Raw genomic sequence first — 23,685 nt, forward strand, 5'->3', positions numbered from 1 at the left:
TTAGGTCTGAAGATAAAATCTGTCCTACTGGAAAACAAAGCTCTGCTTCACCCAGACAGTTTTCAATAGCACTTTGAAATTGTACACCAGGGAACTTGGTGCTGCTCATCTATCACAAAAAGAGCTGTCACAATTTTTAATTAGTTAACTAGAGACACGCTCTCAGATGTATATTCCATGGGGAAGCTCACTAGTTACATTTCAATTGACTTTTTTGAGATTAAAAACTCTGGCTGAACACTTGTGATTTGTTTGTAAAAAACCTTCATAAATAGGTTTACTGTGCATTTGTTAATTTTACTGTAAGAACATGTTTGCCAGGACTAAGCTGTTGGAATGATGTATGGCTTCATAACATGACTGGGCCTGTGTAAGTGAAGCTGTGGATTCTGACACTGAAATATGTACTTTTAATTCCAGTTTTTTGTCATTGCTGCTGGAGAAGCCAGTAAATGTGCCCTTTTTCTTTAAGCTTCTTTGTAAATGTTTTTAATAAGCTGTCACTGCATTTAAGACATTATAATTATAGTTATTTTTTGAGGCATTGGCTGACCCTGGCTCACCCTTTCTTCTCCCCATTTAGACCCAGGAAAAGATGTCTCATTTAAATATGTGTTATAGTGATCAGAAGTACATTATTAGCAATGATGAGATGAGAACATGACTGCAGGCTCTTATCTGCCCTTCTGTAAAGCATGTGGCAGGAAGGCAATTTCAACTTTCAGGCTTGATTTTCAACCATTTTGCCTGAAAACAGTGCCAGTTATTGCATTAAAGGACAAGGCAGAGCAAAGTAAAACAAAGTCTTGGTGAAAATACAGTATAAATGTCAACTTCTTTCTTCCTTTGGTAACCACTCTTCTTCCTCCTCCCCCTGTGTAGACAATCCTGATTTCAGAGAAATTCGTTCTTTTGTGGAAACCAAGGCAGAGAGCATTGTGAAGCAAAAGCCACTGGAGCTGTTGAAGTACAACCTGAAGGGGCTGACTCGTGTCTACCCCAAAGGACAGAGGGTTGACTCATCCAACTATGACCCATTTCGCCTCTGGCTTTGTGGCTCCCAGATGGTGGCTCTGAACTTCCAAACTCCAGGTAATTTTCCCTTTGAAAAAGAATCGAATCCACCTTCTGTGTCACTGTAAATGAGTCCCTTTATGGCCCTTCTGCCTTCTAATCACCATCCTAATTATTTGAACTTCTCTGCAAGAAGCTGAAGAAGTTTGAAATTTGGTTTTTCATGTGTGGGTTGCCATCCAGAGCTGGGCCCCAGAAACAGATCTCCAAAAGCCCTATCTCTGAGCCCAACTGCCCCCAAGCCCTAAAAGATTTATTTCACTTTCATCTCTTGGTAGAAAGCAAGCAGATATATTTCAAGTGAGTTTCAGAAGAATGAATACAGCCAAAGGAAGGCTGTATTCCACTTCATGGTGAGGGCCAGCTAGTTTGTGATACACTGATAGGAAGCTAACTGGGATGGAGATGGGATTTTTTGGGATTGGAATTGGTGAAAAATGGCCTGATAGGTTCAGTTACTGAAGGAACAGTGTCTCCCATCTTTCCAGCTCCTTCTGATGAAGTGGTGACCAGAAAGAATTGCAGAGAGGAGCCATTAATCTGGTATTTCCTTAGCTTTATTCCAGACTATCTTGTGCTGTGACTGTTTCACTCTCTCCCCAGATAAATACATGCAGTTGAACCATGCCTTGTTTTCCCTGAATGGACGCACTGGCTACGTGCTGCAGCCAGAGAGCATGAGAAATGAGGAGTATGACCCAATGCCAAATGACTCCAAGAGGAAATTGCAGATGATTATGACAGTTAGGGTAAATCTCTTTTGTAAATTATATTTTTTACAAGTCATAAATCTCTATAAAACTAAAAATAAAGCTATTATGTTTCAGAGCAAGATCTGACAGGTTGTCAAAATACTGTTTTTAAATGTCAGTGTGTGAGAATAAAACTAACTTCACTGGTTCCTGAAAAGAAATACATGTCTTTATCATGCTAATGAAGAACATGCTATAGGACTGAAAACACAATCCTGGGATGATTTTGTGTAATTGCTAATAAATATATCAAATTAACTAACTTGAATTTCTAATCAAACGAGTTCTTAGTAGAAAGGTCCTATTGGAGATTGATTAGCAGCAGACTAACTAGTTCAGGGATTTTGAGTGTGAAAGAAAGATAGTTATAATGAAATATAGAACCTAAACAGAAAACCTAATAAGCTGATCCCCCACTTCATATTTAATACACTATGACTTAATCTGAATGTCATTCTCATTTTTCTTCAAGAGATGAATTTATGATTGGAAAATGTTGCCATCTTGACTGGGTGCCAAACAGGGCTGAACTTGTTTCTGTTTTCAATTGCTATGCAGTAAGACAGGTTCTTTAAAAGTATTTTTTCTGAGAAAAAAGAAACACATTAATTACTCTTCACTACAGTTTAAAGGTGAGGTAAACAGGGCCTGTGAATGCAAAGCAGAAATGTCTTGAAATGGGTATGTAATAAACACAGAAGAAAGATAACAGAACTTGTGCTCCCGGCTTGGCCTGGAGCTGCACACTGTGTGTAATGAATGTCAGCTACATTGTCTTTTTTTTCCTTACAATGAAAATCATTGAGTTACCCAGACTACTGGAGAGGTTGTTATTGTTGGCACAGATAATACATGCAAACGTATTCAAGAGAGAGAATGTGTGCTTTTCCGTGTTCTGGATTTTCCCCCCTTTTGTTCTGTTGGCTACCTTCTGTTAGCAAAAATGATATCAAGTTTCCTTTGGAGGTGGTTCTAATTTACAGTTGCTTTGCAGGTTTTGGGTGCTCGTCATCTCCCTAAACTTGGTAGAAGCATTGCCTGTCCCTTTGTAGAGGTTGAGATTTGTGGGGCTGAATATGACAACAGCAAATTCAAGACAACAGTTGTGAGTGAGTATCTGTGGGTTTCTGTGTTGCAGGGATATGGTTCTACTTCAAGGGTACTTAAACAAAGTGAGCAGAGGATGAACATTGCAGGGGGAGTAAGTTAACTGTAGCTCTAGACTGATGAGTCACAAACTCTTGTTCTTTTTCTTATCATGGGGCCTGTTAATTTGAGAAACTTCAATGTATATCAAATTTAGAAAAAAACAGTACTATTGCAGTTTGGGAAAAAAAAAAAGACCCATTCTGTTATGTTGTTGCACATGCATAAGTTTGTGCCTTTGCATATTTTAAAAAAATACTGTCTTGGGAGTGCCTCCAACAGTGCTAGTCAGTTCCCAAAAGTCTGGCCCAAATGGGGAGTTACTACTGTGAGCTCCAGACTGTGTTTATTTAAACTGAGGTTCTGAGACTGGCACCCCATGGAGGCAGCTTGGGTGTATAGCACTGTAAAATATTTTAACTTGAAATGCATTAGAAGTTTGATCAAAGCTTAGTCCTGGGGAGTTCTGGTTAAGGAATGTGTGTGTGTGTGCATGAACTTAAGTGTGCTGAAATGGGCAATATTTCAGCCACTTCATATTTCACCATTTCATGCTTATGGATGCAGCACTGTTCCTCTGGTAAAAAACAGGCTCTGGTTATGATTATCCAAACCAGTGACACCAGTGGAAAATAACCACAGCATCAGGAGCAGAATGTGCATTGTGGCTCCTCAGTACTTCAGAGAAGCCTTAAACTTTCTGTGAGAAGTGACCAAGAGTTTAGAAAGCAAACTTCCTGGCTGTGTCACATAAACCAAATCTTGGTGTTCTGTGCATAACTACAAAAATTGGACCAGGGTACATGAGTATTCCTAGAGCTTTTCCTGCTTTCTCTTGGATATGGAACATGAGGCTTATGAATGTGAGAAATTAGCTTTTTCTTCTCTTTACAAATACATGTCCTAGGAGGTTTTATATGTTTGAATACAAATAATAGCTTTTCTTCATGGATTTTCATCCCTGCCAAGTTTCCTCCCACCCCCACCACCAAGTAAACAAATACAAACTTTCTGAAGCAAGGTTACAACGTGAGACAGATGGCAAATAGGATTTTTGGGCTTCTGTATCCCTAGAAAACTTCCTGGGATACACACTCATATGTGAATGAAGTGAAATTATTGCTTCATACTGCAAATGTTTCCTTTTCATTACAGATGACAATGGCCTTAATCCAATTTGGGCACCTTATGCAGAGCAAGTGAGATTTGAAATTTACGACCCAAATCTGGCGTTCCTGCGCTTCGTTGTGTATGAGGAGGATATGTTCAGTGATCCCAACTTCTTAGCACATGCCACTTTTCCCATCAAAGGAATCAAATCAGGTGAGATCAGCAGCTATAATGAGGTGTTGTTGAGCATTACTGAGCTGTGCCTTCCTCTCTGATGCCAGACTCCCTCCTGCCTGGCTGAAGCTCCTTCCTCTGGCTTTACTTTTCAAGAGCATGTGAAATCAGGTGTTTCTCAATTTTGCCAGTCTTGCCTTTTGCTTCTCTGCAATTGCCATAGTAGAGCCTGCTCTCAGCAGAGGAGCATTTGAGCACTGAAGAACGTTCAAAGTGTGCACCATTTCTATGACTGCGAATTTCCCCTTGATGGATTCTGTAATTGCCCTTTGTTTTCCTTCCCCTGGCCCAGGTTTTAGGTCAGTTCCTCTCAAGAATGGCTACAGTGAAGATATAGAGCTGGCCTCGCTGCTGGTGCACTGTGAGATGCAACAAGTTCTGGTGAGAAGCTCTGGGGGTTGTTTTGTGCACTAAGGGTGTCTGTTACCAGTTCTTTGTGGGAACCAGGAACTGAGGATTCAGTTTTCTGTTCTTTGTCTGATGTGCTGTTGTCAAGCATTTCTTCTGCAGGTACTGGGGAACACAAATAGCACAAATTGAGTTCCTCTCCCTCTGGGTGGACAGATTACACGGTTGTTAAAAGAAATAACACACAAACAAAGCCTCATTACCTCCAATAGTTTTTGCTGTAACAGCATGGTCGTTGTCTTTCCTTGTTAACTGACTGATGCCATGCAAAGCTAGCTAAAATCAGCTTTGGTTTCATAGATTAATCTTTTTGTTTTTAAAGGTCCTACATAAAAAGAAATCACTTCAGCAATAGAAGGTAGTAATTTCTCCTAGTATTTCATTAAAATAAACAACCCATCAAGTAGAAGACCTATCTGGTTCTTAAAGAACTGCTAATCTCCTCCTTTTAAGCCTCTCTGAACACCTACTTGAAATAGTAGTATTTTAAAACACATGGGGGAAAAATAATGATGCTCATGAATCCAGGCATTAAAGCAGCTGATCTGTGAACAGTATTTGTTGGTGTTCCAAGGGTGCTGCTGTATATGTTGATTTGTAGGATATTTGTCAGACTCTTTCTCAATAATATATATCATAATTTAAATACACTTGTGATATGATGAAAGTTTAAAGATGCTTCTGGGAAGTGGCTATTTCAGGGTGCTTTCCAGCACCCTTCTGATTCAGAGAAAAAGAAATTTCAAGTTCTTATTTTTAGTCTGTCAAACCATTCAGGCCCACGCTGCACTTCACACTAGTGACATTATTTTCCTGATTGAAACATCAGCTTCTGTGAACTCTAAGTCATTATGTCTCTGGAGGGACTTGTACCTGCAGTTGCATACACTGAACTGGAAATTTCTGAATTCAGTCACATTATTCTTCCCAGAGGAGTGGAAGCCTTTTTCAAATATTCTTTGTGGAGGTTTTTATGAAGCCCCCTTATAACACCTGGTGTAAAATGACAGTGTGTGCAATGACAGTGTTTGAAAGCTGTGGTAGGTTCTCTAAGTTCCTTCTGTGGGCCAGCCAAGCGATCTGAGAGCAGGAGAGGATCAGAAGCTGAGACCAGGGATGTGTGTGTGTGAAGAGGAGACCTGTATCCTTTCAAGATAATATTTAAATTGCTCATATTTCAGTGACTCAAATCTCATAGGGGAGGCCTGGTAAATTGCTGGTTCTGGGCTTGATCCCTTAGAGAAAACTGACAAAGTCATCATTGCCTAATGCTGAGCATGGACATCACTTGTGGATACATTGCAAACCCCTCCTGCTGTGGTTTCTCTTCAGGAATCCAGACCATTATTGCCTGGGGCAGGAGCAGCTCTCAAATGTTGTTCATAGCAGCAGTCTGTCCCCCAATCTGTCAGCACTGACTCCTTTGACAGTAGCACATTTCACACTCTAGAATGCCCTTCTGCTTGTCAAGCCAAATGAAGATGGAGCTCAGCTCGGTGTTTTTACAATGCCTCGTGGCAATGCAGTGCAGGACAACTTCCAAAAACTTCCTTTTGTTTGGCAGCCTGCAACAAGCCCAGACTCACCACAGTTGTCAACTCTAGAACTTTTGCCAGGTCATTCATGAAGCATCAGAAAACATCAAGGCTTCCTCTGTTCCTCTGCTTCTTTTTAAGAAGTCATGGCCTTCCATAAAATAATGACATTTAATAGCAGGCGTTCCATAAATAATGCCATTTAACAATATCTGCTTATATACAGAGCCCATCTGCATGTGCTTGGAGATGAAATACAGAATTGTAATGAGGAATTACAGATGGCTGTGAAGTTTATCAGGAATAGTAAAGCAAAAACATTTTAGACATAAATATACACATTTGTGAATTATTGTGTGGGGCCTTAGTTGCTGTACAACTTAAACATGTTTTTTGATGTTGTAGGAATCATACTATACTGAGGTGGTTGTTGCACTTAAAGGCATGTCTTATTTGCTTGAAAATTTATTTACTTCCTTCAGAAAGTGCATGTACTTCTTCAGCTTTGTCTGACTACAGTCAGCCTCAATGCTATATATGTTCGTAACTTCAAGATTGAAGTGGACATCTTAAAATACAATTTAAGCTGTACCTTTGTGGATACATTTATTTACAGGAACTAACCACTGTACATATGCATCTTGATGATTACACCTGCAAATTGATAATTAGCAATCTGCATTTCTTTTGTGATTTGGGAATACAAAGTTTCCTACCCCTTTACAAACAAAAATTAAATAAATTATCTTTAAGTCTTAATCAGCAGTATAGCAGTGAGGCTGTTTCAGTTGCTCCAACCCATGCCTGCAGAGGAATGTATTTCAGGAGGTAAAAAGGGTTTAGGAAAGGATCTTGTTGCTGTAACTGAAACCTCTTGGGTATGTTGCTAAGCTATCAATTTTCCTAGATCTGTACTGAATGCAGAAAGAGGCATTCTTATTAGTATGCTGCCTCTGAAAATGTTTGGATTTATTACATTTATTGATTGCATGTCATTTCTTGTAGAAGGAGTATCTTGTTTTGCTGCTGATGTGAAAATTAAGACTTCAGTCCTGCCAGTTCTGTTCCCCACTAGTGACTCTATAAAGAGGCAGCTTTTGCATCCAAAGTATTGAAGTATTAAAATAATTTGAAGTCCTAAAGGGAATCATGATGATTGCTTATGGTTGTAAAATATTTTGAGACCTTCTACTGTGGGCCACAATAGAAACTCAGACCTACTCAGTTCCTTTGCAAGTACTGAATTGCCATAGTCACATAAAAATACAGGATCTGTCCTTCTTTCTTGGTACATCTGAGTATTTGCTGCTGTAAGGGGTCCTATTTACCAGTCAGTATTTTGACCTTTAGTCTACATTTCAATAGAAAATCCCCAGGATTTTCACTTTGTCACATGATAGGCAAATATGATGGAAGAGCCAAAACCTAAACATTTAAAAGTGTATTTTTAATATTGTTATAATCTGATAAGCCATCATGATGCACTATTTTCTGTTCTTTCCTCAACAGACTGTTAAGGAAAGATATTCCAGTAGAAGTATTTAGATACACAAATTTTATGATCTGTGCTAGAATGTCCCTCATGCCCCTGTCAGAGGGTATGGCTGGTCTTACTGTGGGGCTGAGGGTTTTTTTTAGTGCTTTCTAAGTTAGTTTGTTTCCAGAAACATTCTATAAACATCCAATCAAACTAATTTTATAAAATGTTCCATGCAGTTTTAAAATATGGTTAGGAAAACAAAGTCATCCCCCAAACTCTGCTGGTTCTGTATCATTTTGGGAATGATTTTTACAAATCACCTTGATTTCCAATGTTCCTTTGAAGGAAAGTGAAGAGGAGCTTTATTCCTCCTGTCGGCAGCTTCGGAAGCGCCAGGAGGAGCTGAACACCCAGCTGTTCCTCTATGACAGCCACATGAACCTGAGGAACCCCAACAGGGATGCAATTCTGAAAGAATTCAACGTCAATGAGCACAAACTACAGATTTATCAAGAGACTTGCAACCGCAGGTGGGTTGATTATCATTCTCCTTTCCAAGGCAGCTCTGTCTAGACAGGATTTATGGTAAAGAAACCTCAGCCATACCAAAGGGAGCATCTACAGAGTGGTGAGGGCAGAATGAGCTCATCTGGAATGAGAAAGGGCTGTAGAGAAGCCAGGCTGGGCTTCAAGCCACTAGAGGCCAGCAGAAGCTGAGGAATGTGTGCAGAGTGGCAGTGATCACAGTGACACTTGTAATCCTGGCAGGTTTTATATCCCTCTCTGCTGCTCTCTGGGAGGAAAGCCTGGAAGTATATACAGACAAATAAATAAACCTCTTCGCTCTTGCTACACTATCAGAGTTATGTCCCAGGAAATGTCATGCACATATGAGATATGTGGGAACAGATACACAAAGCACAAAAGATAAAGCCAGTATTGAGTTGTAACAGCACAGCATTGTCAGTTCAGTGTCAGTGCATTATCCAGAGCTTAGGGGAAGGTTCCTTCTCCTTTGCTGCCACTTTTGGCTGGGTGTGAGGGAGATAGAGGGAGGCTTCATGTACCAAGGGGAAGTTTTGAATAGATCTCAAGACTTTAAATATTCTTGCTCTTTTTTGTGTGTGCTGAGCAGCTGTGTGAATCACTTATTTACTCCCATTTATTGAGGGAAAAATTTCAGTACTTGTTGCTGATACATGACTTGCCACTGGTATCCAAGTACATTGAATTTGGTAGACTGTTTTCCTCTGAGAAATCCTATTAGGCTTGACTTTTTCCTTTTCTTTTCCCTTAAGATTAAAGGAGAAGAAAGTCAGTAACAGCAAATTCTACTCTTAGAGCCCATCATTCTTTGATGTGTGCTTTATTGTGCAATTCAGGAAGAGATGAATTTATCCTGGTCGTCCAACTCAGTGATGGTCTCATCAGACAGAATGACTGGAAGAAGAGAAGGAAGAGGAAATACGGATTTCCTTTATAATTTTTCTTCTAAGGAAAACTGTTTTAATATCTAATAATTTATATTCTGTACAAAGCATACCCTCTGTGCAGGCCAGAACTTCTGTGTATTCAAGATTTTGAAAACTTCAGGATGTGTAGTTGGATGGACCTCACTTCTCATTATCAATACCTGAAGTACAAATCATCTCCTGCATGTGTGTGCACAGGCACAGTGTCACAGATAAGACAGTCACAACAATTTGCATGCATGGAATCACACCACTTCCAACAACCTGGCTCCTCAAGATTAACTAGTAGTGAGTTTTTAATTTATTAAATGCTGTAAAAGCACTTCTACACCAGCATTGTCACGTCATGTATGTTACAATCCTCAAGACAGCAGATTGTGCTGCTGATACTGTATAAAATATTTTGGGCAGCTATTGTCTCTTACTAAAAATTTTCTGTTACATTTTCAAGAACAAGATAATATTTTAATTTTGTTGAAAGCAAATACCCTCTGTTACTGTAGTTGTGTTTTTCTTGTTGAACTCTCTTTAAAGGTTCAAGAAAGGAGCAAAGTGTGAACCTCTATTCATAGCCCCTGTGAACTTCTGTTCACAGCCTTGAGGCACTGGAAGGAAAAATTTTAAGATATGCAGTAAGAGATATCTATTTGTTTGCAGAAAGGGAAGGTATTTAAAATTCCGAGGAGCACTTACTTTTGTACAGTATCATTTCTGCAAATCCTTTCAGCTGCTAATGTGCTTAGAAATGAATTTTTAAATGAACTGTCAATTTTTAATCTTGCAATCCTACATAGACGATAGTCGAATGATAGTGTTCTGTAAATGTAGACTGTTTTCCCAAAATGTAACTAATCCAAGACTGATAGTGTGCACAAATATAGAGGTACATCCTTCTGGTGCCTTTAATCAAATCAAGAACATGAAGCTGCAGATGAGAATACTTGTTAGATTAGCAAGTGTATTTTCCTGCCAGAGCAGAACTAAAGGCCTTCGATGGAATATTTAACAGCAGTTGACATCATTTGTGTATGTGTTGGTCCTTTGTGCTTGTGCTGTATTGTTACCATCAAATTTCTGTTTGTTGTATCTCTACATGGGACGAGTTTTGCTATCTATATTCCCAATTTCAGTGTTCAAATGTGTGCAGAGGAGCTCGGTTTTTAGAGTGACTGCCTGAGGCATAAAATATTGCTTCCACAGAGCTGTACTTCTGATCACAGAGGACTTGCACAGATTTGGGATTCATGGCCTGATGCAGCTGCCTCAGCAATTTTCAGTTTCTTCTGCTCCCCGTGCTGTGAGTTCTGTTGTTTCTAGAGGCTCTTAATTGATGCCATTGTGCATTCACAGATGATGGTTTGAGGAACCCCCTTGAGGCTTTAGCTATTCTGCAAAGACAGTCTTGTCTCAGAGATGAAAGTGTTATAATAGTGTATCCCACAATGGGGTGGCTTCTGTAATTTTTTTATTATAAAGAAATTAATTACTAATCACCCAACTGAAAACAGAGAAAAGTTAAAGGCAATTCTCTCCTTTTCATCCTCCTTCCTGAAATCAGTACCCAGCTGTGATTGACCTGTTCAAGGATTAGATGGGTGTAAACCCTGCTCAAAGAAAAAAAAAATCAACATCAACTGTGGATTTGGGAGGTGGAGCTATAACCTAGACTGCTGTATAGAGCTGGTTTTATTTTCATTATCCAGGTGTGGATTGTTCTGCCTGTCAGAATTCTTTTTAAGCTCAGTTCTAAAGCAGACCCAACCAAACTGTCCATTTGTCCTGCCTTCCTTCACTGGGGTGTGTATTCCTGACACAGCACAGCCACTGTGTGATGGACACAGGAGTGAGTCCCTCACGCTGCTCTTGTGCAAATATTTAAGAATTAGCTCATTTTGTAGTCCTTTGAAAAGTGCTGTGCACATTCTCCACTCATGCATAATGTCAGGGGTTATAAGAGCCACTCCATCAGTATTTATGCAAATGCATTTTGTTTTACAGTAAAGCTTTTCCCCAGAATATGGTGTTACACTGTGTGCAGAATGAAAATACTGCAATGAGCCTTCTGCTGACTTGCAAGTGGTGGGCAAGGCTATTTTCTAACTCTTCTCTTGGTTTTGCACTCTGTGTTTTATCTGCAAGACCTCACCTCTCAGTTCTTCCTTGGGGCAGGCTCTGAGGCAACTTTATCACAGTTGCAGCTGTTTGAGTATGAAAGTAGGTTTGAATGTGTGTGCGAATTTTTTTAATCCAGGAGGGAAAACATTTATACATTTTTGAAGTTAACAATTGTTAAATTGTTATATTCTTTTAAATCATTGAAATAACTTATTTTAATAAAAAATTGTTGATATCTCATGTTGATGTGAATGATGCCAGGTGCTTTTTTGTTTAAGCATTGTTTTGTTGAATTTCATTACTTTTGCCAGTCATTTGAAGCAGTGAGTTCTTACTGAAGAGTGATCTGCTGGTGTGGTATGGTGTGCTCTGCTAGAGCTTGGAAGAAGGGCATTTCTGTGTTTTTAAGATGAACTGACTTAGAGATTGTTTCAGTAGACATGGTTATCATGGCACTTCCTCTGGCTCCAAACACACGAGGCAGAAGGAAAAGGTCAAAGATCGAGTTTAACTTGTGACTCCAAACCAACCTTTTTCAGTGAGAGACAGATACAAACTCCAGCTCTAGTGAGAGTCACATTTGTATGAGCTTGAACAATAACCTCTGAGCAAGGCAAAGATTAAATTTGTGGTAATTTGGAAGGACAGTAATATTGATGTTTACAAAAATATTTATCAGAACACGTTCTGCCTGTGAGATTGCTGGGAGAACTGCTGCTGGGTGGGTGCACTGTCTTTATGTGGTGATTTTTTTAATTGTTGGGAGTCTTGGGAACAGATTTTTTCTCATCTTTTGATCAGAATTCCATGCATATTGAACATGAATCCATATGAGGTGTCTGCAGCCCAATTCTTCAGGAAGGTCATTAAATCAGACAAAGAGTCTTTATCACCTTAGTGAGTATTGGAATGCATGAGTTCTGGAGTCTAAAAAATTACTACATTTAGGTGTTTTGTTGCCTGTATTGTCACGATTTTCTGCCCCAACATATCTATATATTTCTCTGTTGAAAGCATTTTGTTAGTTTTGCAGTTCTTTAACCTCTGAGAAGATGTGAATTGTGTACCAGCCATTATGTTTGAATTCTCCAGACCAGCTGGAAAAATCTGAATGTGGTGTGGAAGCTGAAGTGCAGTGGTTGAGATCTGTTACAGTCATGTGTCAGCATTTTTAACTGCAGTCCAACTAGCTGGCTTTGTTCCAGACTGAAATTCCCTTTATGGCCTGAGAAATAGAAGTTAAATATAATGAAAATTACAGTTCAGAGATGAATTTATCTTCTGATCTATAACAGCATTTATAAACATGCTCAGCTATTAGTTTTAAAATAATTTAAATTAAATTAAAAGCATTTCAATTCAATGCTAGTCTACATTTTTAGCTGTTACTCCAGCAAAAACGAGAATTGTGAGCTTGACTAAAGTAAAGCAGTAGTTCCCCCAACACTTCTGTACTCCTGAATTAGTTTAATCCCCAGATTCTTTACAATATGTGTAAATTATCAGCCTTCAGGACCCTTTTCTCTGAAGAGCACATAGTGCATTATTTAATATGACACTGCACTTTGGAAAGTATGTGGAAATCAGTAATAAATAGAAACAAAGGGACATTTTGGTTGGGTCCCTTAGGAGAAGGACTTAGAAAAATCTGGTTTGATTAAGCATCTAAAATAAATATATTTAAATGCACATGAGAAGTATAAATTTTCATGTATATCTTACAAATTTGTACCTTGAAATGCTGTGTCTGAGGTGAAGTAGCTGACCAAGCATTCTTAAACTATTCATTTTAAACATCAGCATCATCCTTTATAGTGAGGCACCTATCAATTGTTCAGTAATTTTGAGGACTAGGAAAAATTGAATCTGAGCTGTATTTTCATTCTGCTCTTCCAATTTTTAGGTGCATTTCTGGTAATTCAGTTTCAGGAAAATAGGTAAGGTGAAAATTTGAAAAGGGACACAACACTTGAATTAATTACCCTAATTTACCCAGATATTCATGCATGAGGAGTAATGATAAAAAAAAATACAGGAGAAAGGAGAGAGAATTCTTGTTGTAAAATACTTAAAATAGAGCAGCTGTGACTGTCTTTACAGGGATGAATTTTCAAGCAATTTTAGAGTATCTTTTTAAGCCACAGACTGCCTGTTTTCCTTTTGGAAAGAGTAAGTGTATCCTTCACCTCTGCTGTGGTCAGCACTTAGGTTTATTTAATAGCTGGAGCTAATTGATGGGGAATTAATCAGTGCTCTGATGATGGCTCGGGGTGTGTCCCCACATTAATCCCGTGTGCTGGAGCACTCTTGGGCCATTGGGACAAAACAATTCCTCCTGCTCTGTTATCAGAGTTCTGGCCTTGACTCCAGGCAGATGAAAAGCTTCACGTGTTGAGCTCAGCTCCTGCAGGACTTCTGGTATTTGGGGTTTTGTGGGGCTTTTTTGTCTTGTCAGGAGCTGCTGCTGCTGCCGTACCTCAAACCTGACCAGGGCCTGAACCTCAGCTGGTATTGTGGATTTAGGATTCTTGGCTTAAGGACCCTTCCATAGATGATTTTCATAACCCCACCATTGAGATAATTATAAATAGCAGTAGCTGAGTTTTACTGAAAGATGACAAAGAGCAGAGAAAATTCCTCTGGCGCACAGGAGTTCAGTTCCCTATGTTAAAACCAATTTTTTAGAAGACTTGACATGAAATACCAATGCTGTTTCTGTGCAACAGGCTTGTGCAATTTCTTCTACATTTTGGTTTTGTCTTCTGCTGGCATTAGAGTTTTGTAATCTATTTCTGATAACACTGTGTCAAAGCCAGAGAACTTAAAGGGGAACAGAACAAAGTGGTTTCCACTTGAAAAAACAGAGCTGTTGGAAAGAGAGCATCGGCCCAGTGCTTTCATGAGGTCATGGATGTCTTTTTTCTGTTTTATTAAAAAGAAGATTTTTTCTTTCTGCAGATGATGTTGTATATTAATGGCTCCTGGAGAGTGGCCCCTGTGCCATCAGCGCTCAGTTGGAGACACATAAGCTCTTTATATGAGAGTGCAACACTCCTGCTACAGAAACAGCTTATTTGCTATTAGAGAGGGGGAAAAAAGTGAGTTCTCTCTTGAGCTGTCCCTCAAGCTAAGTATTAAATTTAGTTTCTTTCATGGTGTACTTACTGGTAGGAGAATGAGGGAGAAAAGATCTGAAGCATAAAAATACAAAAAGTTATCAATAGCGTGGGCTGGGTTTTCTTTTTAAGGTAAAATTATCAGGAAGAGAACAGTAAAAAAATAATGCTGTCTTTAGTCACCATGAGCTGTAAAAATCTAAGCAGGGGTGGCTGTGGATTTCTAGCTTGGTTCCTCTCTTTAGGCCTCTTGTTTTCTGAGAATCCTTTAACAGTGCAATGGAACTGCTCTGCTTCTTATTCATTACTTCCCCATTTTGGTTGCAGCAGAGTTGAACAGAAATATCTGGAAGTTACTCTTAATTTAAGATCAGTGTAGCTTCAGCAATTAAAATGGAAAGACTAAAGTTTAAAGAGAAGTTTTAAATTCTGTGAGGATTCTGCTTTTATCAAGGGGTACAGAAGCTGCAATACTGATGAGTTAAGGGAAAACAACTTTGTGTTTAAAATTTGAGGTGAAGTTTCTCAGTTTATGTATTAGATTGGCAGATGGAATTGCATGGGACAGCTGTGACCTGTACTTTTAGTCTTATCTTCTAATCTTGAAATTCCACAAAATTATGAGTTTCCTTGTAGCAAGTGTTTATTTTCCTATCACAAAGCTGAAATTCTATTTAGATGGTGTCAGGTGTTAAAGAAATATTATTAAAGGCTAAAAATGTTTTAGAAATAGTGCAACGTGAACGCAATCGCTCACCAAATGTCTTTGATGAATTATTTGTTTAACCACTCAATAATGCTGGGAAAAATCATAGGTTTTATTTATGAATGCACTTTCAGCTGGCTCATTCATTTTAAACAGGCATATTTTACTGTTAGAAAAATCTACAAATCTGTGGTGCTTCAAGCACTTAGTGGTAATTTAGATTAAGCATGGTGCATTTTCCAGAAATGTCATTAGATCTCAGAGTTAACTCAGGAAAGCACACCAGAATGTATTCATGTAAAAACCTCATTTATTTATTGTCTAGAAGTTTATCAGTTAATCTTGGTTAGGCATATATCCACCCAAGCTGGGAAGAAGAACTGGGATTTGGAATGTGATCAAAGAATAACTTTATTCTCCTCTGGATCATGTAACACAAACTCTTTAGGAATAAAGGGCAGGGATCAGGAGTAAAATCCCATCAGGGAGGAAGAGTCAGCCTAAGGACATTTGTTCCATTCACTGTATTGTGCTGTTGTACCTGAGAGTAAAATGCTGTTTGCAGTAATACTGAGCTTCATCTTGTTAGTGATCTGATAAATTTCACTTTGAAGAGAATGAATATATAAAAAATGGCACCTTTTTACTCAGCAGTTCCATTCCTTGGGGATAAAGCTGTTATTTACCTCAATCACACAAGTATGTATTTTTAAAAAAATCTTTTATTACCTGTCTGTCAAAACCAAGAGTAAGCAGAGAACATAACTAAATTCTGTCCTCAGCATTTCATCTTTCAGAGTGAAAATGTCGCTGCAGATGGAAACCAGGAGACCAGCACAGCAATCAGCAGCACAAGCAGTCCTCCATCCCTAACCAGGTGCATCATGGTGTAATTTCTTGGCTTTGATCCACATCCCTGGGCTCTAAACCACTCCACCACTTCATCCAAGTTGTACTGCTGGGGCTCATAGCCCAGCTCCTTCCTGGCCTTCTCCATGCTGAAGTAGTGTGTGACGCCAGTTTTGTAAACTTCTGTGCGAGTGAGGAGGGGCTGGAAGTTATAAACGTGCCCCACAAGGAAATGAACTATTTCAGTAAGGAATGCAAAAAAATAGACAAGGGAGAGGGGAAGGCGCAAGGTTGGGAACTTGTAACCCAAACCTTCCACCAGTGGTCGGAAAAATTCAAAGTTATTGACAGGCCTGCCATCAGAAATGAAATAGGCCTGGCCTGCAGCAATGTGCTGCTTGCTGGCTCTGAGGGCCTCGGAGGCAAGGACGTGAGCCTGGACCAGGTTGTCCACGTGTACAAACTCCACCAGACTCAGAGGGTCTCCATAGACAAATTTAAACAGTCCCCTTTCAATGTAGCTGACTATTCTTGGCAGGTGTCTCTGCTCCCCAGGCCCGTAGATCCCTGCTGGCCGCAGAGCACAGGTCCTCAGGACACCTCTCCCATTTCCCAGCTCAGCACCGTTTGCCTCCAGCACCTTCATTTCAGCTAAAGATTTTGTTCTGGAGTAGTGATCAGGGTGAAGGTGCAGAGGTAGGTAAGGCAGAGACTCATCCCCATTTTCTATAGTCTGGCCTCCAAATATCACATTGTAGGTACTTGTATAAACCAGGCTGGGCACTCCCCTGCTCTTGCAGGCCTGGATGACATTTTCTGTTCCTTTCACGTTAACGTCTTCTATAAGTTTGCGGTTCAGCTGCTCCCTGCCAGACATTCCATAGGAGGCGATATGGAACACGCAGACTACATCTCTGAGAGCTTCTTCCACTTCTGACAGGCAACAGATATCCCCCTGCGTGAACTTCATTCCCTCTGGCATGGTTTGAAGGGGCTTCACCACATCAAAGAGGATCACATCCACTCCCTTTTGATATATGGCACAACCTAAACTGAAACATGACAGAAACCTTGAGTTAGGATATGGCACCATGGTGCATGAAACATCTCACCTGGAAGGGGGAGAAGACTATTAACTGTTTTTATGGTGATTATTTTTCTGGTGGGAGTCTTTTAAATGCTCAGCCCCCCACTACAGGGAATATTCAGCTGTGATAGTTTAGGTACTGAACTGATTTCTCACATTCCATCAATACTCGGGAGAAAAAGGAGAAAAAGAAAAAAGAGGGAGAACTGCTGTAAATGAAAATTCTGAAGAGATTAGCAACAGCAATTTTCAAACGTGTGACTATTGCCAAATATTTTTTATAAAAACAAGCTTTACTTGTTTTATCTTACTGCTTTTGTACCATCCCAGTTCTGGCAAAACGGGGTGGTCTTCGCCATTGTGTTCAAAATTTACAGAGGAGTGGGAGAGAAGCTTCTAAGCTGCTATGAATGCTTTGCCACATGTCTACATTTCACTCCAAGTCACAGGTATTGACACAAAGTGTAACTCTGGTGTTTCTCTTCCCCTTTCCTACATTTTTGTATGTCTATTGTGCTTTAAGGGTGTGAGAGTGGAGGGAAAAGCCAAGCAGAAGTCAGATAGGCATCTCCTGAGATTTTTTTTCCTTCCCCTGACTTGAAATTTACTTTATTTTCTGGTTCTGACTGTGATCTTTCTCCCTCTGTGAGCAGTTATAGTCTAGGGCTCAAAATAGGATTTTTTCTTTACATGGGCTGCAGCAAGGGAAAATGGATTCCACTGATATGTGCACCTTATTAACAACCCTAATCCTAAACCACCACTGTTCATGAAAGTAATATATTCTTGAGAGTTCAGCTGGAGTTGTTAACCTATAGAGCTAAGCATACGTGTAACTATTTGCAGGTGAAAAGAAAACAAGTGTAGGCTTGTCCTTCAGAGCGGGCTGACGGTGGTGATCCCAGCCCGCTAGAGAGGTGAGCACACAGGTAAATAAATGTGTGCCAGGCAGCTGCTGCCGGACATTTGGAGAGGGGATAACAGCTTTACTTACAGCCTCTGGAAACAGAGTGACTGAGGTTGTTTAAAGCTGAGACCCCGGGTGAACCAGAAGATGGGAACACCTGGATCAGGTGTCTCAGGCCCACAGGTCTCCCTTTTACAGATGGATTTTGCTGCCTCCCCAGCAGCAACCTCTTATATTTATTCCTGTATGTATTAACTATTTAATGCACTAACCGGAAGCCAAAATAACCCCCTCCTCCAGTAATGAGGACTCTTTCCTTGGCAGCGTTTCCTTCTTCCATCCTCCTTCCTTTCGCACCGTGTGCTGGAACTGACCTACAAAACATACCGCAAACACACCCATAAAAACCAGTCCGCGTTTTACCATCGCTGCACATTCCCGTCCTTATTCACCGCTCTCGTTCGCGCTTTAATTCCGGCCCTTCCCCGGGGAGCAGGAGGCGATTCAGGGCCCGGATGGCTCCCAAGGGAGGGAGGCTGTTCCCGATGAGGGAGCGCCGTGCCAGCCCCGGGCCCCTCGTACCTGCGGCGCTGCCGGCCCGGCCCGTCCCTGCCGATTCCCGGGGCGGTGCCGCTCCCGATCCCGGGAAATGGAGCCGGGCGGGGCGGGGGCGGCCCGAGATGGCGGCGGGAGCTGGGCCTGTGTTGCTGTCAGCCTGTGCTGGTGTGGATTTCTCTGCCGGGCCGATGACGCTGCTGCCCTCCCCGCACAGCCTCTGAGATGGGGGGCTCAGTGGTGAAATCAGAGCCTGTCCCGGCCCGGTGTTTGTACCGCAGCCCCCGGGATCGATCCGGGCTGGAGCAGCAGTGGGAGACGAGCTCGGGGATGTTGGTGGCTGGGAGCTGGACCTGCTCCAGCCCTGATCCCTCGTGCCTCGGCCCTGATCCCCCCATTCCCCGGCCTGAACCCCCCCTACCCTGCCCCTGATGCCCCCATTCCCCGGCCCTGTAGTGGCTTCCCCGGGCTGATCCCCCCGTGTGGACAGCAGGGAAGGGGGCAATTCTGCCTCTCTGCCCCGCTCAGGTGAGACCCCACCTGCAGAGCCGCCTCCAGCTGGGAGAACTGGGATTGTTCATCCGGGAAAAGAGAAAAGTTGTGGTCTTCCAGTAGCTGAAGGGAGCTCAGAGGAAAGATGAGGCAAGACTGTTTGCAATATATGTAGTGACAGGACAAAGGGGAATGGCTTCACGCTGAAAGAGTAGGGTTAAATCAGATATTAGGAAGAAATTCTTCCCTCTGAGGGTGGTGAGGCCCTGGCATGGCATGCCCAGAGATGCTGTGGCTGCCCCATCCCTGGCCTTGGAGCAACCTGGTTTAGTGGAAGGCGTCCCTGCCCATGGAACTACATGATCCTCAAGGTCTCTTCCAACCCAAACCATCCTGAGATTCTCTCAGGAGGTGCCTGCAAGTGTCACCCCAGAGTGTGAAGCTCTGCAGAGGTCTGGGACACTTAAGAGGGGCTGAAGAGCCCTTGACTCTTCTCAATTTGGGTGGACATGAGAGTTTCTGGACTTGCTGCTGAACATTCTTCATGGGAAGGGCTGTCAAGCGTTGGAATGGGCTGCCCAGGGAAGTGCTGGAGTCACCAGCCCTGGAGGCATTCCAGAAATCACTGGACATGGCAGTGCTGTGGTTTAGTTGACGAGGTGATGTTGGGTCAAAGGTTGGACTTGATGATCCTGGAGCTTCCAGCTTTCCAGCTTTCCAGCTTTAGTGAGTCTGTGATTCCCTGGTGCTGTGGAGGTCCCACAGCTGAATATCCCACCATGTGCCCTCACAGCATCTCCCTGGATCAGAGTGGCTGTCCCACATCCTGCTGTGTTTGTCATGAGCCTGGACTATGGAGCACACTCACAGCAGTCTGCTGGGTCCTGTGCAGAGGTTGAGATGCTTTTGGCAGTGGGGAGACCCTGCCCAGCACTGCCTGGCTGCAGCAGAAATGCTCCTGAGCTCACATCAGCAGTCCCAGCTGTCTGTGAGAGAGAGCTGTAATAGGAAAACAATGAAGAATTACACGATCAAAGTCTGGCTTGTATTCCATTGTATTCCATTTTTCATTTGCAGAACTGAGCCACTTGGGGAATGCCAGAGAGTGGATTCAGTGTCAAAGCTACTTAAAACTCTGCAAAACTCCTTTCTGTTTTGCAAAACCTTGACAGAAGTAGATGCAGTAGGCTCTGTTGTATTTTTGATGGATGGCTGGCAAGAGTTAGAACTAAGCAGATTCTAAGAATTCTGCAAGCACTAAAATATTTTTTTCTTTAGGAATGATTTCTTGATGGTGAACCTCTGGGACTCTTAAATAGAAATTTCAAGATGGACCTGGTGCTGTACCTGGTTATACAGAGCTGCTGCACCTGTGGAGATGTGCAGTGTATGGTATGGAGGGCATCCCTCAGTCATAGCTGATTTCCCTGTCTCCTGTCTATAGCAGGAGAGTGGGTTTGAAATAGCCTTGAGGCATCCCCTAAGATACCATCCAGACACATAATCAATGATGTGTTCACAGAGGTATAAGAATTCTAGCTCACAAGCAGAAAAATCCCTTACTTATTCCTAAATACTAAATATAAGGATTCTGTATGGCTGCACATGCCTTCAGGATTTATGCATAATCTTGATGAAGGTTTTGAGAATATTTTCCCAAATGTTTAATCACTTGCAAAGTCCAAAAGAGTCCTGAACTTTCCCTGAGATCTGTGGGCACGAAGTTTTTTTTACCTTTGAGTCTTACAGAGTTTAGGAAGCTTGGTGGTTCTCTTTTGATGAAAGAAACTGTGTTTGAATGGAATGCTGAAGGATCACAGAGTATCTGAGGCTGGAAGGATATTGTCCTGTTGAACCTCTGTGAAAAGCAGCCAGAGGGGTTCCATGGGTTTGTGTTGGCATTGAATACCTCCAAGGATGGAAACTCCATGTTCAGCCGCTTTCCCCTCACATCTCCCAGGGCTTTGTGCTCTCAGAGCAGTGGCCTCACCCTCTGTGTTTGTGAGCAAATCCCTCTGTTTGAACAGGCAGCTGTTCACCTCAGGGTGACGTCTGTCCCTGCACTTTGTGGTGTGTCCATCCAGGACAATTTGCAGGACTGACACTCTTCTCTGTACTTTCTGCTTTATCTTGCTCTCTGTATGTCATCCACAGAGAGTGAATTGTGACAGGGTATCTCAGAATTATGGATATTGTGACTATAATAAGGCTGTGGTTTAGATACTGTAAAGATGTTGCTCTTAAGCCACTGTCAGTTTTATTTCTCATCATAGTGAGCTGTCCTTTTTTGGCTTCAGAGAATAGTGAGGAAGATTCATTCCTTCAAAATGGTGACATCTGTGGAAGCTGTGGGTAAATATTGTCCTCCTTTGACATTGACACATCTGGTGTTAAGACATGACACTCTCAGATCTCAGTTTTGCACAACCCATTTATTACTGGTTTTTCATTTCCTGTGAGACTCTGCTTTTCCTAAGGTTTTATGGACTTTCTGAATGTATCATAAGTTCTGTTTTGCCATCAAATGAACAGACTTCCAGTTTTAGTTTATACATAATACTGAGATCGTGTCCTTCTTTAAAAAACCATGTAAACCCTTCTCTTTAAAGATCCAGGCTTTTGGAGCATGCCTTGCATGTATCTCAGCATGCAGGGAATGCGACTACTTGAAGAGATTGCATTGATATCTTGAATTGCATGTTAGGGCAAAATGTGTCAGGATAGAAGGATTTGCAGTGTAACTGGGAATTATCTGCAGTGAACCTGAAATGGGCTGCAAAGGAATCCTTAAATCAGCTAAATAAGCAACTGCTGTAAACAGTGCAAGTTAGAAAGAATCAGCAATTAAATAATTAATTATTCTTTCATAGTATGTTAGTTCATCTGGTTCCCTTTGCAATTTAAAATACTTTGCTAGTAAAATTATTTTTATCATCAAAATACAAAGTGTGCCAGCAGTACTATTTCAGGAAGAAAGGCAATATTTCATCTGGGAAAATAAACCTTAGCTTACTGTTTTCTTACTATTTGATTGATTTCTTTTAGGTATTACTTAATTGTGATTTTTTTTTAATTGAACAATGCAATGAGAGAAGAGAACAAGATTTAAAACTAGGTAGAACCAACCATGCTTATGGCCTTATTAAAACATATAAAACCAATTGGTTAAAGTAGTACTGAAGAGCTGAAAACAGAACATACATTGTGAGGGAAATTAGAATTTAATATTCAAAATTAGAATCAGACTTTCAGTCTAGATGAGACTGGAATATGTTTCAAGGGGGGAAAGTGTTCTGGATAAAAATGCTGGTCTGAGTTTTCATCTTGGCTTTGGCAGAGGTTTCCTTAGTGACCTTCAGAGTATTGATTTGTGTTCTGTGACAAAGGTGTCATTGAACTTTCTCCCTGCCTGAGGTTATGCTTGTGTTGGTTTTGTTTGTGTTTCTGATGCTCAGATGGGAGCTGCTGTAGAAATAAACCAGGAAATCAGATTTATGGAGCTCCAAGAGCTCAGAGAAGTGTGCAAGTAACACCCTTTGAAAATGTCAGCACTGACTTCTTAGGGCAGCTGTTGACTGTACAGTGTTGCTTGTGGAATGTCATACATCTGGTGATGTGTGTGGAGATGACCATCCAAAGTGCTTCTAGTTGCTTTTTCCTGTGAGTTCCAGTAATGGAAAAACTATTTTTTCCACACTGAGAAAGGAAGATTTCAGGATTAATTGTATTTTCTGCTTAGTGAACACCATTCACTGAATTGTTCATCCAAGCAGTTGCTTTATATCATTTTCCTAATCTAATTCTGCTTTAGGAGATATGACTTTATAAACATTTTAGTCCTGACCAGACAGAGGTGCAGGGAGTAGTGAATTCCTTATCAAAGTGAGAATTCACAAAATGGAAAGAAGCCTCTACTTGACAGTCTTGTAAAGGGTCAGACTGTTTGCAGAGTATTTTGAGATCCTGGGATGAAGGAAGATTTTTATGTTTGTTATGTAATACTTTCTGTACTGTCAAAAATAAATCTCCATTTTATTAGTGTTCTGGGATCATCTTGAGTGTGGATGTGGATTTTGGGGTGCATGTTAACCTGTAGCTAAGAAGTTCCTTTCCATCCATGTCCAGAAGCAAGATCCAGTGAATAACCATGGAGGGAAGAGGATGTGATGCTGTCCCTGCTCACAGGGTTCTGTCTCTGCTCGTTTGCTCGAGGCAGCTCTGCTCAAGGCTGTGCAGGAGGGAACCTTCCATCCCCCCTTGCCCAGGAGCAGCTGGCAATGGGGTGTAGGAGGGTGCAGTCAGCTTCAGAAGGGACAAACTGCTCAAACTTTGGCTGTTTCACCCCAAAAGAACAGGTTGGGCAGAAACACCAAGCAACTGCCAGTCAAACCAACTACTTTAGGTGTCTGGTGTTCCTTTTGCAGTTCCATACTCGGATAGCACCTGTGCCCTGGGAGAGGGAGCTGTTGTAGCACTGACAGCATTAATGTCACTGTTGAATTTGATGTCAGGGCTCAGTTCCAGTGAGGTATTTCACACAAGATGTGCACTGTGTGGTGTAAACAACAGGCTGGCACAGGGCACCACAATTGAGGCTCAGTAGTCATGCCTTGGCTGACCTGGATTTTCTGGGTGGGTTGCACTGTG

General features: G+C 41.3%; 2 protein-coding genes across 2 annotated transcripts in view; one reads left to right on the forward strand and one right to left on the reverse strand.

Moving 5' to 3' along the window:
• Nucleotides 1-11,518, forward strand: part of PLCG2 (phospholipase C gamma 2) — a 52,274-nt gene extending 40,756 nt beyond the window's left edge. Inside the window, exons 26-32 of the mRNA XM_058813276.1 lie at nt 883-1,092; nt 1,678-1,823; nt 2,821-2,935; nt 4,128-4,295; nt 4,609-4,697; nt 8,085-8,269; nt 9,038-11,518. Coding sequence (XP_058669259.1) covers nt 883-1,092; nt 1,678-1,823; nt 2,821-2,935; nt 4,128-4,295; nt 4,609-4,697; nt 8,085-8,269; nt 9,038-9,080 — 956 coding nt within the window. The 3' untranslated portion in view covers nt 9,081-11,518. The remainder of the gene's footprint in view (nt 1-882; nt 1,093-1,677; nt 1,824-2,820; nt 2,936-4,127; nt 4,296-4,608; nt 4,698-8,084; nt 8,270-9,037) is intronic.
• A 4,252-nt stretch (nt 11,519-15,770) lies between these two features.
• On the reverse strand, nt 15,771-18,588 carry SDR42E1 (short chain dehydrogenase/reductase family 42E, member 1). The gene is made up of 3 exons (XM_058813708.1): nt 18,574-18,588; nt 18,264-18,365; nt 15,771-17,049 (listed from the first exon to the last, which is right to left on the reverse strand). Exons 2-3 carry the CDS (start codon nt 18,329-18,331, stop codon nt 15,942-15,944), a joined length of 1,176 nt encoding a protein of 391 aa, XP_058669691.1. The 5' UTR covers nt 18,332-18,365; nt 18,574-18,588; the 3' UTR covers nt 15,771-15,941.
• Between the last annotated feature and the right edge of the window lie 5,097 nt (nt 18,589-23,685).

This window comes from Ammospiza caudacuta, chromosome 13, assembly GCF_027887145.1.
Source record: "Ammospiza caudacuta isolate bAmmCau1 chromosome 13, bAmmCau1.pri, whole genome shotgun sequence".
In the NCBI taxonomy this organism is placed as follows: domain Eukaryota; kingdom Metazoa; phylum Chordata; class Aves; order Passeriformes; family Passerellidae; genus Ammospiza; species Ammospiza caudacuta.

What these genes read in the sequence shown, in the direction of transcription:
- SDR42E1 (XM_058813708.1), bottom strand. Translation starts at nt 18,331, where the DNA reads ATGGAAGAAGGAAACGCTGCCAAGGAAAGAGTCCTCATTACTGGAGGA. An exon ending in GGGGGTTATTTTGGCTTCCG is followed by an intron (nt 17,050 to 18,263) that starts GTTAGTGCATTA and finishes GTCATGTTTCAG; the next exon opens with TTTAGGTTGTGCCATATATC.